This window comes from Melospiza georgiana, chromosome 5, assembly GCF_028018845.1.
Source record: "Melospiza georgiana isolate bMelGeo1 chromosome 5, bMelGeo1.pri, whole genome shotgun sequence".
NCBI lineage: Eukaryota > Metazoa > Chordata > Aves > Passeriformes > Passerellidae > Melospiza > Melospiza georgiana.
In genome coordinates, this window is record NC_080434.1 from 10,635,093 (window position 1) to 10,652,211 (window position 17,119).

Genomic DNA, 17,119 nt, shown 5'->3' on the forward strand with positions numbered 1-17,119 from the left:
CATACAGATGTGCCATTTTTTATGCTCAGATTTAAAGACACTATTTTACAATAGCAGAAGTTTTTCTAAGGTGACTTCAGTATGTTATTCTATACTAGGAAAAGCTGTTAATGTAAAACATAGCAATATGTAGGAGTAATTCAATTTTTTTCTCTCCATGCATTACTTTACACTTTCCAACATTAATTTTGGTCTGTGATCATGATAGCCTGACATCTAGCTTAGCTAGAAAGCAGTGAGATTTTCTATTTTTGTCTGATCTTGAAAAAATACTTAAACCAGTTCATTACCTACATATTTTGCTACCTGCTTTCCAAGACTAAAGGAAATAGGTCTTTTGGAAGCCTGTGACACATTACAATCACTTTGATACAGCAAAACCCGACTATTTATTCCTATTTGTTCCTTTCCTCCCTAGGAATTTTTGATCTATTTATTGCTCATCATGTGACAATTTAGGAGGGACTATAACTAACTTGACTCTCAAAAGCCTTTGATATGGTTATTTCTGGACCACTCTAAGAATTACAGAAGGTTTTTAGTAGCTATGCACAACTCATGAATAGAATTCTGAAACATATGAGAAGTTTGAACTTTCCTTATCTCACCTGCCACTAACAAAAAACAAATCCTTGATAATCTCTATAAGGCTCAGGATCACCAATGACATTGTGATTTACTAAAACATGAGCTGAAATTCCAAGGAATAGCCAGTTACAGACCATAACATTTTCATACAGTCTCAGCCACCTCTCTTCAAAAGTTTCTTTTCTGTGGGTATGCAGGGATTATTTTTACAAATATGTCTATAAAATCCTATTTGCTCTAGTGATTGGATGTTTTTATTCATTTGGTTTTGCACTTCATCTTTTGACCCTCTCTCTAAGCCTATCCTTGATGTGTAAGAGGACACACCTTGCACAGTCTGTTGGCGTAACTGGGACTTTCTACCTTAATTAGTTTTTGGCACCTTTCTCGTGCATGGCTCTGGCAGCCCACACGCTCTCCTAAATCACTCATTTAAGAAACAATATGCAGGAAATGAATAGATGTTATATTTAGAGCTGAAGTGCTGAGTAAAAGTGTTTTATTCTTTTTATCATTTAAATTAAACATGCCTGTTTAAATCCCTCGGTGACTTCCCATTCACCTCCCACAGTAATCAGAATCACATGCTTCTGAAGTGCAGGATTACAGATCAGTATCTCTTCTGTAACACACTCCTGCCTCAACCCCACTTCTCTCTCACCCCATCACCTCCTCCAAGAGTTTCTGATTCATTCCTTGGCTCCTGCTTAGACCATGCTGACATAGCCAAGCTACAAGCCTCTTCACTGCCTTTGCCCACAAGTCTCTTCCAAATAAGCAGAAACAAGTGGTTTCATAAACTTCAACCCACATTCTCCCTCCCACAAAAAAAAAAAAAAAAAAAAAAAAAAAAACCAAAAAACAAAACCAAAACACAAAAAAACAGAACACCCAAACATCTTCTGAAGGTACAGAGATTTTGAGACAGGGGAAATCTGTGATTCAGTCCGCAAGACAACAATCTCTCTCTGGAAAAAGCATGACTCTCTGCCTCCTACACACACTGGCACTTGATAGTCCAAGACAGTCTTTTACAGTCTTGGGACAATTTCAATTCACTCCTCATACCTTTTGATCCACATTTTAGATTAATTTTCTTTCTGGTGCTCATTCCTAGTTCTGTTTCTCCCTTATGTACTTCTCTCTGGCAACCAAAGCCAGTGTACAACAGCCCAAATGTCCATTTGGGTTCATCTTTTCATTCTTACAAGGCTCATACCCTTCTGCCTCGTCAATTTGCTTTATGAAAAAAGTTCTTGGATCCCCATTCAGACAGCCAAAACAAAATTAAAAAGCATAATTTGGAGGACAGAGAGAAATAGCAGTATGATATCTGCAGAAGGGAAAGAAAAAAAAGGCAGGAACATAAAAATGTGAATACCTCAGGAGAGAGTATTTGCCATATCTGTGCAACATCTGCTTCTCCTGGTTCTGGTGGTCCTGCCACCATTTTTCCCTCTGCCTTGACCACAGCTACGGCTGTATAGACACAGCGATTGCTTTCTCTGCAGACCCCTTTTGCTACTTACCTCATTATCTTCACTAACTTCTATAACCCAGGGGAGGACATGCGAAAGAATTTATCCCTAGATGAAGCATGAATTGTATTTATTCAGTTTGTCTTGACAATACAAAAGATATTGAAGAGACAAGTGCAAGAGACTCTTTAGGAAGACAGCCCAGCTCGAGAGAGAGCAGAGACGGCAGGTGAGTGTTTCTGCCTGCCCAGACCTGTGGGGTGGGCAGTGCGCACTGTACACACGGGATTGTGCACGCACCTACTGCAAAGGCACGCTCAGCCTCACTGCCAGCCTGCAGCTTGCAGATACAGAGCTGCAGCCACCTAGTTGTTATCAGGCTGCCAGCTTCAGCAACCCTTAATGCTTTCCTCACACTGAGCACACAGTGTGATTTCCTCCTGTCACATACCACCAAGCAAGCCAGATCAGAAACGGAAATCCTTTAAGAGAGCATCAAACATCTATCAAATAAGCGTGAGGCTTTGGAACACAACTTCAGCCACATCAAAAACCCAGTTCCTCAGTTAAAAACAAACATGGGGGAGTGACAATATAGCAACTGCAGCGATTCTGCAGTGCACAGAATAATAATGTGCCCCCAAAACCAGGCAGTTCTACTTTGCACATATATAATAGCTAAAATCACAAAAGATATGCTATGAAAAAAACAGAGAAAAACACAATTTAAATGCATTTAAAAATTGTCAGAGAACAAAATATTAAATTTTCCAGCAAAGCTGTTTAACTTGGTATTTTGGTCAGCAGGTCTTAGGTGAAGCTTATTCATTTAAAGTGCAAATTAATGAAGCTTATATTTGTAATAAAATAGGCTTGTAAAGAGATCACGCTCCTCTTTTGCCTTCCCTCCTACACTCATTCTCCTGACAAGCAGGCACATATAAGCAAATGAAGAATGCCTACTAGGATTATTTCACTGGGAAAAATGAGATCATTTACTGTTGCCTGACGTGTCTTACAATGCATATAAATTCAAGGAGTGTGCCACTGTCTCTCCTCCAGCTATGCCACATATTAGTTGTGCCCTCATATTATTAAAATCCTCAAAGCTGTTTTCATAAATACAAAAACAGGTCAAAAGGAGGCAACCAGATGGTTGCTTGAAGCCTTAAGTATAAAATACATACAATAGCAAAACTCAGTGGTAGTCTTTCAGCACACAACCAAAGAGCACACTATAAGGCTGTTTAGTTCAGCATTAAGTTCTTGCCCAGTAAGACCTAAACATGTTTCTATGAATAGGGTTTGCAATGAAACTCATGTCAGCTTGGATTTAAGAACCTCTCTGCAGTGTCAGCACGCCCCTAATATTATTAGAACTGTACTGTCATAAAAGAATAAAAGTGAAGGTTTGGATTACCATGTAGTTTCAACACACATCAGAATTTAAAAACATCAGCTAATCCTGTTTTAATCATAAACTCATTAGGATGAGCCAGTTTCATAAAGTGTTTTAACCTGAATAACTCTGAATACAACTTCAGACTTTGCCAAAGATTTCATAATTTAGTATCTCTGCCACAGCAGCCAAAGTGGAGATGAGCAGAAAGGCCAAAGGCTTGTTTACTTTTAAGGCTCTATAAGATGATCCAATAAAGAACTCCATCTCCTCCTAAAGCTTTAATAATATCTGTGTCAGGGAAATATGACCAACAACCATCAAATAGTTCTTGACACTCTAATAGCTCGATTACATAAAACATATTTTGAAAAAGAAAAAGAAAATATTTTCGAGAACTTGTGCAGTTGGTCGAAACCTCTTAAGAAAGAAAGAAGCGAGTTTATGGACAGAACATTTTAGGTTTTCATGAAGGCAAAGCAAAAAGTGATGGTAAAATGAAATATGATGGTGGAAATATGGTGTTTTCAAGATTAATCTGAGTCTGGAAAAAGCCAGGGTATGGAAGAAAAAAGAACCAAAGCCCATGACAAATACTTTCATTATCTCAGAAACAAGCAGGATTGTAACCTGTCACCTCAGGGCTCAATAATTAGCACCTTACTCATGATATATTGCAAGCAGAAAGCCAAATCTGTCCAAAATTTTATAGGAGATTATTTGGGAATCAGAATTCAGTATCAGCTCAGAAAAATAAAACTATATGAACAGCTTAAAAGACAGCTGTACAGTTTTAATGAAGATTTGGCCTACCAGTCTGTCTAAAAGAACATGTGCTGCACTGGGATATTTTGCTGAGAGTTGCTGACAAGTTAAATTTAAGTCACAGGAAACAAATTCACAGATTTCACCTTTAAAGATACTATCAACAAACTTTACATTAAAGTCAAAGCTATTTTCATTTTTTGAAAGAATCTACCGTGGCTATTGACAGGGAAATCAGTGCAAAGATTTCCAATGACACCATACACTTTTTTAGGAGCAGTAAAAGAAACAACTTACACTCATTTACTTCAAAAAATTATCTCTAGAAAGAAAAAAAAAAAAAAAAAAACCCACAACAAAATATCGCTGTTAACTTCAACAGGATTGGCATTATCTGACCTAACTGCATTCTTCTTTAGAAGCATGCAGACTTTAGCAATAAATCAGCTCAGAAGAACACTCCCATGGTCCAATACCCTGTCTCCAGCCCCTAAGATGTAAGCAGCCATGTACTGCAGGAAAGACTTTGAAAGCTAAACCTAGGGACTAGGGACTGTGGAGATGCAAGAGGAAATCTGTACAAAGAACAGATTTGTCCAGTGAGGACAGGACAGGGACAGCCACAATGACAATCAACTAGCTTAAAACATGCCTCAAAATTCTATTCAATTAATAAATACTATAGGGATGATTTTTTTAATGCTTTATCAGGGAAGTGTGGTTAGTAAATAGAGGCAAATGCAAGCAAATAAAAGGCCTTCATGAAATCAGACAGCAAACTTCAGAGATGCCAACCTCATTAGTCTGTGGTACAGCAGCAACAGTTTTATTAAGTTACTGGCATCTGCTAGAATGCTGTGTCTGCTTCTAGCTAGAAAAACTGCTATCATGACCCATGCTGTCATCACCAAACTGCACTGTCTAGAACATCATCATCTATTTGAAATTGCTGCTAATTTAGAAAAAAACTCTTCTTTAGGAGCCCTGCATTTCAGTAGAGTGCACAAGTGGAGATGTACAGGACCTGTACTTAATAGTGGTCTCTTGGTGACATGCAAGGTGTTAATCATGACCAGTAGGGATGTAATTGCCTAGATACAGCATGCCAGCACCTACTCTTCTCAAGATATTCTTCTGTTTAACCTGTTTCACTTTCCCTGATTATCAAAAGCTTTTTAAGGAAGAGGAATGTGATCTTGATGCACATCTGTCAATGCATCAAGATCAGACATTCCCTTCCTGCCCCTTTTAGGTTTCTAAGTGTGGCATTTTTTTCCACACATCTATTTCTTAGCTTCTCTGAAGGAAAATAGCCAATTCCCATAGAAGCAAATTCAGCATTACCTTCTCTCAAACCAGTTTCTTACATAAAATATGTATTTTACATTTGAAACAGAACCTACTGCATTATAGGATTCACTGAAAGCTTCACAGGATTCAGTTCAGTTGAATAAATATTTCTTTTATCTCTTCCACCCACTTCCACAGCAGCAGGCACACTTCCAGGACACAGAATGCACATCTCTGTTCAAGCACTGAATTCAACTCCCTCCTCTTACAATGCCTAATCACACATTTGTAAAGAACCTTTGCAAAGTCAGCCTTGGATTCTAAAAAGGAAAAATCTACCCCAATTAACACAGAAAACTTCCAATATTCATAAAGAAAATATACCCCTTTGGATAGATCCCTTTGAAAGGGAGGGACATCTTTTGATCCAATAAGGGAAAAGAGGAGTTCTGTAGTGTTTGAAGGTATACTTTATTGGCAGGCTCACAAACTCCTGAAAAACATTCCAAGTTAGATATCTAAAGTGAAAAGTGAAACTAGTTCCAAAACACATGCTTTATGCTCTTCACACATCACAGTATATGAGTTAACTCATATAAAGACAGTTTAGTCACCTGTTCTTATACACAAAACACCTGTTTTCAAGGATAAAACTTGAAAAGTACCACAATGTTACTGGGAGCATTTTGACTCTCAGCTGAGATACTAAGTTAGTATGGCTCTTAAGATTACCAGAATATAAGCTCTATTAATTTGATCATGTATGTGCTCAAAGACTGTGGCAAATATTAAGTAAAGAGATCAGTCTTATAAACTTATAAATGGCTTTTATTAAGTCATTCTGCATTTTCCTCTAAAAGCACACACAACTAGCTGCTGTTTGTTCAGTTGATGTGAACTCTCTTTTAAACTAAACTCCTGTGAACTGGTGGACCTGACCCTTAGTAGAAAGGGTACTGAAGGAAAGAATCTGAGACAATCACGAGACACAGATGTGGGGAAAAAGAACAACTCCATTACTAAATCTGACATTCTGGTAATACAAGTTTCAGAACAAACTTGTAGCTCCTAAACAGATTATTTCATTCTACCCCCATAAAACTGCATGGGGTTCATCATAGGCACACCGCTTCAAAGTACAATACAACAGTTTATTCTGAATATTTTTATCTGATTTTATTCTAATGCTTAGCAGAAGAGCAAATAAGGAATGTTTCATGCTGCACAGAATTTTATTTTTGTCTTTAAATTAGTATCCAGTGAAGATTAGGCACAGTAAATGCAGACCTTATGTTTGCATGAACTTCATCTTATTGATCATACATAGTTCCACTACATTTTTATTAATAATAATAACAGATATATAATAATAGATAGATATAAATTAATATCTACTCCTTGCTGATTTGCTGGGGGCTTTTGTCCTCCTCAACAAATACCAGTCTGTACTGTTCATTATTTTGCATTCTATTTTGTGCAACGCTCTCTTCTACATTTTTCTTTCAGTTTTAAAATGACTTGTACACATCTTGCTTCTCTCCTGCCCTTCCACCTCAAAACCAGATATAATTTTACAAGGTTTTCAGTCATAGTTTTTTCTATTATTGGTGAATTTTAAAATATAATTAAACATTTACCAAAACGAAAATAGTTAATTTCTTTACTTTTTTTGTATTAAAAGCAATTTTAACATTTGATTGTACTCTGGAAACAGACTTGCAAATTGGCATCTCTTCCTAACAGGAAATTCCTGGTGTGAACCTGAAGTCTTGCCCACTAAACTTACCGAAAGAACTTACGCTACTACTATTAAATCAGATAATGACTTCCACTGGTTGCAGTTTTGGTTCATTAGAAGTATTATGCTAATAAACATAAATGTTTAAAACAACAAATCCCTCAAAATGGCCAGAATTTCTTTCTCCCACTGTATGACTACTTTGATGTTCTCATTCTTACTCTCTACCATCACAAATATATAATGACTACTAGAATCAATGTCTTGTTATCAGAAAATCAATGACATAAAAATCAAACACTGTATTTTTTATTCACAAGATAACAGTTTCACTCTTGTCTGTAGTAACAAGGCCTTAATGGACCAATTTTCCCAATGCATGTTAAATATGTAGATATAGGTAATATGGAAAGAGCAAGAAGAATGGTAAAAGATTTAGAAACTACTGTCTCCAAAGAACAGTCTATGATGTTTAGTCTAAAGAAAAAAATTTAGTCTAAAGAAAAAAATGAATAAGAACAGTCAATCAGTACATGAGATTACTGCAGCAAAACAGCAACAAGCTGCTTTACAAGATGACAGAAAGAAGTACTATTAATCTAATATAGACCAGGAACATTTAAGTCAGGTACTACCTACCTTTTGAACTAGGAAAACTATTAAATCAACTGGAATAAACCACCTAAGGATTATTATCCAGTTTCCATTGTTAGATTGAATACGTTCTGCCAAGTCTCAATACATTCAGTCACTGTTTCACTTCACAGAGCTCAGCAGCAATTATCTTTTATGCTATTCCCTGTAACATCACATTCCTTCTTTGTGCTCCTTTAACATGCCCTCAGTCCAACTTATGGCATGACCCAATGCTTGTGGGTCATGCCGCAAATATAATTCAGAAGCTGACCATCTTAAAAAGAACACATCTGTTTTCTTAAACTTCTCTAGGTTTTGGTGGGAGGCACAGGCTCATTTTCAACCTTAAGAATTTTTCAGGGTTTCAACAACCCTGCAAGACTGATCAGCTAGAGGTGATTATATTTAGCAAGAATAGTCAAAGCCCATATTACCAAACATGGTACTGTAGAATGTCTACCTTAGTAAATAGCTGGGACATTAGGATCTTCTTTTTTGAGGATTTCTTGGGGAAATCAGCTGCTTTTTTGGACCTTGTTTTGACAGCACCTTAAATCAAATCTGCTGTCAACTCTTATGCCTACACCCAATGACACCATACAAATAGAAGCATCTCTGTTGTACTTTTTATGGCAATCTGTGTGAACAGTAAGAGTTTCAAAGAAAAAATGCATACATATTAGTGTTCATAACATGCTTATTACTATGCAAACATTGTCCTTGAATAATTTCAAAAAATCAGAAGAAAAAATTATACTTCTTGTATGACCCCATTAAAGATTCTGGACTTCATATTTGTTGTACCTAACAAAAATTTTAAAAGGAAAAAATACGCCAGGATAGAGTTATACAATTGTAAAAATACAATTCTATTGTGATTTTCTCTTCTATCTCTCATGCACTCACCTTGTCCAAAAGCAAGACAGCAGTAGCAGCAAAGTGAAACTACCTGTAATGCTTGACCCAGGCTGCAGAGAAACATCTACTTCCAACACTGGTGTCTGTTCCTACACTTTAATACAGTAATCCCATTTGGGATTCTTGCTTTCACCAATTGGGTGAAAACAACTGACAGGGCTGTGATCCACGTTAAGGATAACTCAAAAGTCCCCCAAAAACCCATGTGGGGTGGAAGTGGAGACACAGAGTCTTATGCTGTCAGATGTTTTTTTGAGTTCAGTGATCTGCTTTATAAAACAGTCCAGCAAATAGTTGTATAAGCACAATTAAAGGAACAGAGACCTGTAGCAGGGAATCGAAAGGAACCAAATCACCTAACTTGTGTTTATTCAAATCACATCCTACTCAGCCTGTATCAGGCTGGCCTCTAAAGCCCATAACAAATCCACAGCCCACCAACAACTGCAGGAATTTCTCCTCCAATATATTTGTGCTCAGGAGAGGCCCGAGGTGCACAGCTGACTAAAAAGGGGCTGCAGTGCATTCACATAGTGTGGGAGAGTTACTCACGCATGAGCTCCTTATAGTAACCAACTCTCCCACATTGTGCACTGCATGTAGTTAATACATATATGGATATCAAAAAAATTTGATATGGAAAAAAGTTGATTTGCCTTCTGAAAACATTAACTCGGATATTCTCTTCTTAAAATATGAAGAATGAGATATTGCACTAAGTCTGACATTTAATTTCATTCCTTAAAAAAAAAAAAGGGAAAAGCAAAGAGTTAAGAATGCAGAAAAATATGACTTGATATGTAAATACAGCAGAAACATTGGTATGGCATTATGCAAAGTTAGTGCCACTAGAGATGAATTATAAAATAACTTGTTCCAAATGAAGGACAAACACTAAAAGAATGTACACATTCATATACCAGCTGTCTTATTGTTGCAGGCTGGGGGGAACCTATTGAACCAAGAACTGAAGAAAAGAACAAATGTTCTTTTGTGTTTAACTAATGTAGCGATAACAGCCAGTGATGAGGGCCTCCCGTGCTGACAGTTTACGGGTAAATGAATGCGATTTTCTCCTCAATCACAGACTTACACCTTATTTGTCTACTCCACACCTGCTCAAAAACATACATAAGTTAGAACAGGACAGCGGGGAGGAAAAATGAACAGCTCTCACCGACAAGCTGCAAAGGCACAGTCAGGAAGCACTCTCCTGTCCACATCTAGATCAAGTAAGATTCTAAGGAAAGAAGCTCAGAGTTAACCTGCCCCTTGAGAAAGGCCAATGAGCTGGGCTATGATTATGTATTCCTTCATAATTAGTTTTCATAAATATACAACGCAGCTATTTTAGTACCAAGAACTACTTAGCAATTCTACATTACTTAAACATGAAGCTTGCACACCCTCTTCAAACATTGTATCACGTATTAGAAATTAATTCAATACCTATTTTTACTATGTATAACCTGGAGAGATGGAATAATACACTTGAAATCCCATCAAGGGTATCAGAATAAGAATCATAAGGAGCTAACTAGAAGCTGATGCTCCAGTTCAACACATTAATCCAAACATAAAATTGCATCTTAGGTTTTCACACTTCTGTATTCCTACAAAATAGATTCCTAACTACCAAAATTTCACAATATATTCTAGGTCATATAGACAAGAAATAGAGAGCTAGAGTTAATCTCAATAGCATGCAATACGCTTATGGAGAGAACACATTTTTAACTAAGGCCTGACAATCTGCACTAGGTTTCTAGGTTTCCAGAAAGTCACAGCAACAATTTCCCCATCTTGGCTTTCAAGCATAAGGAAAAGAATTTGCATCAGCATGTTTATTTTTATCCACAGCGCTTATTTCTGCTGTAATGCAAATAAACTCTACATATCTAGTAATAATAATGTAAAAAGGATGAAAGTGACAGAGTAAGTTTACATACAATACAGTCATATTACAAGTATATTCACCATCAACAATAAAGTGTAACTATATTGGAAAAAAATCAAAACCCCACTTAGAAGTCTGACTTTCTTCTCAGTACTCAAGCAACCATAAACTTGTAATATCACTCACCAAGCCATATTATTTATACTAACATCCCCAGCATCATCAGATATCTATCTTTAGACAGATAACATGAAGCCATGAAAATTAAAGCCCAATCACACTCATGAGCGTTAAACCCATGGATTTCTGGCCTACAAAGACTCCTGTATGAGGAAGAAATGTAATGCTTTTCCTTCCTATTAACATGGAAGAGTCAAGCATTGCCAAGCACGGGTGATGATGCCTCCTCCTAGACAGCACCTCCTAGACAGCAAAAATACAGTAGCACACCTGTTGTCTCCTCCAATATTATGAATCAAATGTACAAGATTAGGGCCATCAAGCTCTGTCAGCAAGACAGAATATTCTGCTTTAAGGATGAAAGGCCAGAATGATCAAGCAGCAAAAGGTTTGTTAGGGAATCTCTGACAGCTCTGGATTTGCTCAAGGTCTTCCACAGCAGAGATTTGGGCAACCACCAGATGGGTAAAATACAACAGAATTTCAGCCCTTTTTTTTTCGCTGTGTACATTCATCATCAGGCCAGAACAATTCCTTAAAAAGGAAGATTCTTAAGAAACAAGTCATTAAGAAAGACAAGAAATTAGTCTTGCAGAATTAAACGACTTATGACCTAAGATATGGAAGTCTTAGTAGCAAGATATTTTGTTGGCAGCATTTCTCATTTCAGGAAGTATTCAGTCAAGCATGGCTAAAACAAGCAGTGTCCCCATTGGATTCAGCAGCCAATAAAATTGCTATTAATTTCAGCCTAATGTCCAGTAAAAGCAATTAATTTCAGAATACATAATTGCAACAGAAGTTTTCAATGACAAACACAGCAACATGGTTTTTTACTCTGCTAAAGCAGCAAAATAACTGCTAATAACCAGTGACTTGGCATTGGGCAAGAATAGAAAGAAGAGCACAGCAGTACAAGGAAAACATGAGAATTAAATATATCATCCCTTATGCAACTAGTTTTAAACTTATCAAATGTCTAGAAAAAATCTCAAAAGATACTGGAAGGAAAATCTACTCTGTCCATCTTAAGTCCACCTCCATTTAGAAAATATTAAATGCAGGAGGCTATGTTTTCTAAGCTAGTATTTGTTTTCTTCTAATTTCTTCAGGTACAGCCAATTGGAAAAACTTATTACCTCTGTGTGGGATGGACAAAACCTTCATGATAGATATAAGCTGATTTAATTAAAAAAAAAAATCAGTAGCTAAACATTTCTGCACAGCTGGTCACTAGCAAGTTACAGAGATTGAACAGGGAAAAGTACTTTATTGTGCAGGCTAACAGTGAAAAAAATAAACAGGACAGCTTAATTGGAAAACATGGTTTCACATTAAGGAATAAATCTACTTTGCTTATGTAAATTTCACTTAAATATTAGAGAAGAGGTGGTACAGAGGTGGCTGACAGCATTAATTTTAGGCAGAGTAGACCATCTATTTTATTGCATTACATAAAGTTTGGTTGCAAAGACCACTAAAGTCAACTAATTCTTAATTTACTTGAATTGTCTTTGAATTTGAGCCAGAATTTAAACAGCATGACTACTTACTATGTAAGCACTAGGTCTGAAAATATTCCAGTTTACAGATGAGATTTCCCATGTTGGAGTTGAACTACAATGACAAAATAAATGACTCTGCACATTGCATCTCATTTGTTGCAGAAAATATTCTCGCTCTTACCTGCACATTTTCTTCTGTAACTTGAATTTCAGCAGTGTAAATATAATCAATAAGCATCCTTAGAGTCCAGCCATCAACTTCCTTTATTCGAACTTTTTTTGCTCGGCTTTCACTCATCTCACCTACAAACACAGTTTATTAATCAAGTAAATAAGATAGAAATACAGCATGAATGTAGAAGTTTAACAGCAGCAGAAATTTTGTGCATGAACAGTTGTGATAGTAGAAAAACTTCAACACTAATAATTTAATTTCTTCCTTTCCTTCCTTCCTCCAATGAGGAAGGAAGGTTTTGTTGTCATCATGCAAATGCTACCTGGGTTAATACTTTTAGTGCAGGTGACCTATTTTTTCCAGTGTACAGTATCAGGAAAATATTGTTATCAGACCTAAATATGACACTTCAAATGCATACAAAAACGTTTTGCTGGGAAAGCAAGATACTAAAGTACTCTAGCTTTATTAACTTCTTAACTGAAGGAGCATACCAAACACAGTCCAGAGTAAATTTATTTAAATAAGAAAAGTTATATCCCCACAGAAGAATTAACATACATATTTCTTTCCTTGCCTACTTATTATTCCCTTGGTGATTTCACCTCTTTTGCAGCTCCAATTTAACAGCTCAAGCTAAGGTAAAATGGTAAGCAAGGGAAAACTTGTTGGATCTCATTTTGTGGAGGCTGACATGTTGGCCATATGCCACAACCCATCTTCATAGAAAGGCCTGCAAAATATCTTCCACCTTCTAAAATATGATGTTTCTCAAAGTGCAATATTTCCTTTATGGCTGAAATAATTATCCAAATATATATTTTGAAGTAATGACTATAATCTTCTATATAACTTCCAGATCAGGTAATCTCAGACCTTTAAACCTTCTTGCACTGACTTTCACTGAGAAACAAAACATGAACTACAAACGTGATGTTGGAAGATATATAAAATTTCACTTTGGAAGAGTATATCCCAATCTCTGAATATATGAGTTTCTTATTCTTCTATATAGGATATAATTTCTTTCCCTTGGGCATAGACATCTAGAGATAAGGGTATTGGTGATATAATAAATTTAATGTATACAACAAGAAAAGCAGATAGGATGGAGAAGTGAACAAAAACATGCTAACCATGGCTGATTTTTTTTTATGAAGTCATACACATTTTCATTGCTTGTTACCTTCTGGTCTCCAGGGTTAGTGTCAAACAATGCATTTTACCCAGTACTTTCAGCAAAGAGCTCATCACTGACAAATCTGTCACCACTATTCATGGTACCATACCTTTTTTTGAGCTGAAGGGCAAAGAATGGCATTGCAAATCAACCCTTTAAGTGGCAGGAAGTTCAAAAGACATAAAAACCAGCAAAATCCAGCTCCCACAGAACTTTCTCCTTTCACCTGCACTTCTGAAACATTCCCCTACATCTCTGAAGGATGACTGCAGAACCCTGCAGGGCCCTGTATTCCAAGTTCCTGCTTCTAGTTTGACACAGATTAAACCTATTGATCTTCAGAGCATGTAAGCTGCAACTTATTTATTATGCAAGCTGCTGTGGAGGTGGTCCTCTGGGAAAACTGTGTGTGTGGGAGAGCAGATTTTGATATTCTGCAAGCACATTAGATTTGTTTTCAGATTTTGTGTCAAGGCTTTTAGAGTCATGGATAGGCACCTTCTCTATTTAAAAACCAGGCCCAGAATATAAAAATAAAAAACCCTGAACAAGAAAAAGAAAACCAAACCAAAACAAAACACCCCACATCGAAACAACAACAACAAAAAAACATCCAACCAAAATAATCCCAAAAATACTTGCTTCCAACTTTCATGTGAACCACATGTGCAATCCTATACAATTCTAGATCAACCCATACCTGTTTGCTAGATCATATAGAGGAAACCAGAGATGCACTCAGCAGGCAGGCTCAGTCTAGAATTCAACCTGCTGAAGAACTCAGTTTATGACTGGGAAGCAGCACCACCATGTCTCCACAGAGTTCTTAGTGACAGGAAAGAATATCATGAACTGAAAGAAAGCACTGAGCTGATCCAACCTCCCAAGCAGCAGCAGCAAAGCAACAGCTGAGTTGAAGATACTAAGGGGCTACAAAGATACAAAGGGGCTATCTAAAAAGCTTACATCGTTCCTCATAAAGTAATGCAAAGAAGGCCTTTATCTTCTTTTTTATTTTTTTTACCCAAGAATTTTAGAAACAGAGAATGGAAGTGAAGAGAGCAGGTAAATCCCTAAGGATAACTGCCATCGTCACCCGTATCTGAAGTCAGCCCCTATATCCACTGAAGAGTCCCTTCTCTGATGCTTTATATTCAATTCCTCTAAACATTTAAGTAGATTTAAATTATATTTCTAAATAATTCCACTGTATAAGGCAAAAGAAGTATTCCTATTAACATAGATTAAATAGCAGGGACTTTCTTCCCCATCTCCTCATGGGATAATTGTTACTAACTTACTACATTTTGTAACTTTAAAAGACAGTAAATTTTTCTTTCCTGATAATTATTAGGGCTACCATTACAGGTACAAATGAGGAAAAGGGAAAAAAAACAAACTAACAGGCAGAGAGTTTGAACCCAGTTAATGCCATATCCCAGCCTGCACTGCAGTAATATTTAATGACTCAGAGAATGATGGAATCAACCTGCAAACACATGTTTAAATATAAGCTTCTAATTTCTATTCAAGAAGTAACCCCAAAGATAAGAGTGCAATTTTTACCACTGTCTTTTCAATCAGTGTTTTATTCTGGATAGAAGATACTTCTCCCTTTGGTTGTGGCTGGTTAAGGGATCAAATTTGCTTATTTGAACTTGCAGATTACTGAATGAGAATAAAAATCCACCTAGGAAGTGTGGATTCCAGGCTTCATGGAGAGAACAATCACAATGAAATTCAAGAATTTTTGTGTGGGGAATGGCTGAAATGCACCAATACCACAGCTGGGCCATGCTGTGGGCAACATATAAACCTAGTAAAAAATCTGCTGATAACTCTTAAAGCCACAGCTGAATTCTATTTAAGCTCCCACCTATGTGGCTCACCAACTACACAAACCTCACCACAGATATATTAGTTAAACACTTCACACCCATTACTCAAGTGAGTGCTCCCACCTCCTGCACCACTGGGGCTAAAGAAAGCCTACATTTAAAAACATAAAACAAGTTAAAAAACTTAAAAGGGAAGATTTTAGTAATTCCATCTGGAGAGCAACTACAGACACTGCTGCACTGGCACTCTGAATGGGTAATAAACTTCTTCACAGAAATGGCAGTCAGGGCAAGCAGAAATGTCTTAATCACAGAAGACATAATAAAAAGCTATATGCTGAGCAAAGAGTATTTGCAATGTGATAGTCAACAACAGCTAGTCTTTAATACAGAACTAACATAAGAGGCTTGCATTTCTCTGCTACTAAGGTGATAAAAAGGAACTGTAGAAGCAGCCTTTTTTATTCTAATTTTATAGACAGCAGTAAAAATGAAGAAAGAATTTATCAGTCACCCACAATGTTTGCCTCAACCACAAGTGCAAACTTAAAGAACTGCTTGAGGAAGAGATATTTAATTTTACAAGCAATTTTAAAGCATTCTTGTAGAAGTTACTCCACTTCTGGCCTTGAATATGTCAAAATATTTGCCTATAAAATCAAGAATGCTCAGCTGCTTCGCCAGAACACAAGAGCATTTCAAATTTCATCCATCTTGTTGCATACAATTAAAATTATTAAAACATCAATCTGTTTGCATATGGGCAGGCCAAGAGTCACATTTCTACCTCCATCTGAGCTGGTGGTCAGAAGCAATGGATTACAGAGAAGTCTTTTCATTTCAGACAGTTGACATTAACTACAAAGCTGGCACAAGATTTCAGGATGAACAGACAAAACCTCAGAAGTTAATTTTAACATGCATTTAGTAGCATTCTTACTTTGGCATGGAATTTCACATTATTTCAATGTGATTTGTAACCATGATGGAATTAAGCCTACAGCACAGGAATTTCAGCTGGAGGCTCCTATGAACCTGAACCTATCTTAGCCTTGCAAGCCTTCAGCATTCCCGCTCTAGCAGTAAAGCAGTAACTTGGCCAGCACGGAGTGAGCAGAAGTCGAATCAAGCCTGTACAGAAAAGTAGTGGCAATGATGCAGAGTACATATGTCATGGAGAATTACCCTAAAAATACTGAAACATGCACTCCAGCTACAGGCTGCCAAAGCCACAGAAAGCTTTCATATCTACTAAGAGCCTAGAGCGCTCATGGGCTGAAGAATGTAGAAGCACTAGTTTTTAAAGGACATAATTTACTCCAAAATTCACATGAAAGTTATTTTAACCTTCTTTTGGACAAGTGAGATTACTAGAGGCTTAAAGGGTATAACAACTTGACTATCACTGGCTTACTTAACATCTAATTTGTTTTTTAATTAAGGAGACTTTTTAAAGCATTCATCATGCTAACAAAGGCTACGTTGACAGTATGTCCTTAGACCGCAAAAAAAAAATCATTAAGAATCCCAAA

The 17,119-nt window shown here is 36.8% G+C and overlaps 1 protein-coding gene across 1 annotated transcript in view; it reads right to left on the reverse strand.

Annotated features, from left to right (window-relative positions):
* KLHL2 (kelch like family member 2) overlaps positions 1 to 17,119 on the reverse strand; it is a 54,088-nt gene that overhangs the window by 29,388 nt on the left and 7,581 nt on the right. Inside the window, exon 4 of the mRNA XM_058025345.1 lies at positions 12,576 to 12,697. Within this exon, the coding sequence (XP_057881328.1) occupies positions 12,576 to 12,697 (122 nt within the window). The remainder of the gene's footprint in view (positions 1 to 12,575; positions 12,698 to 17,119) is intronic.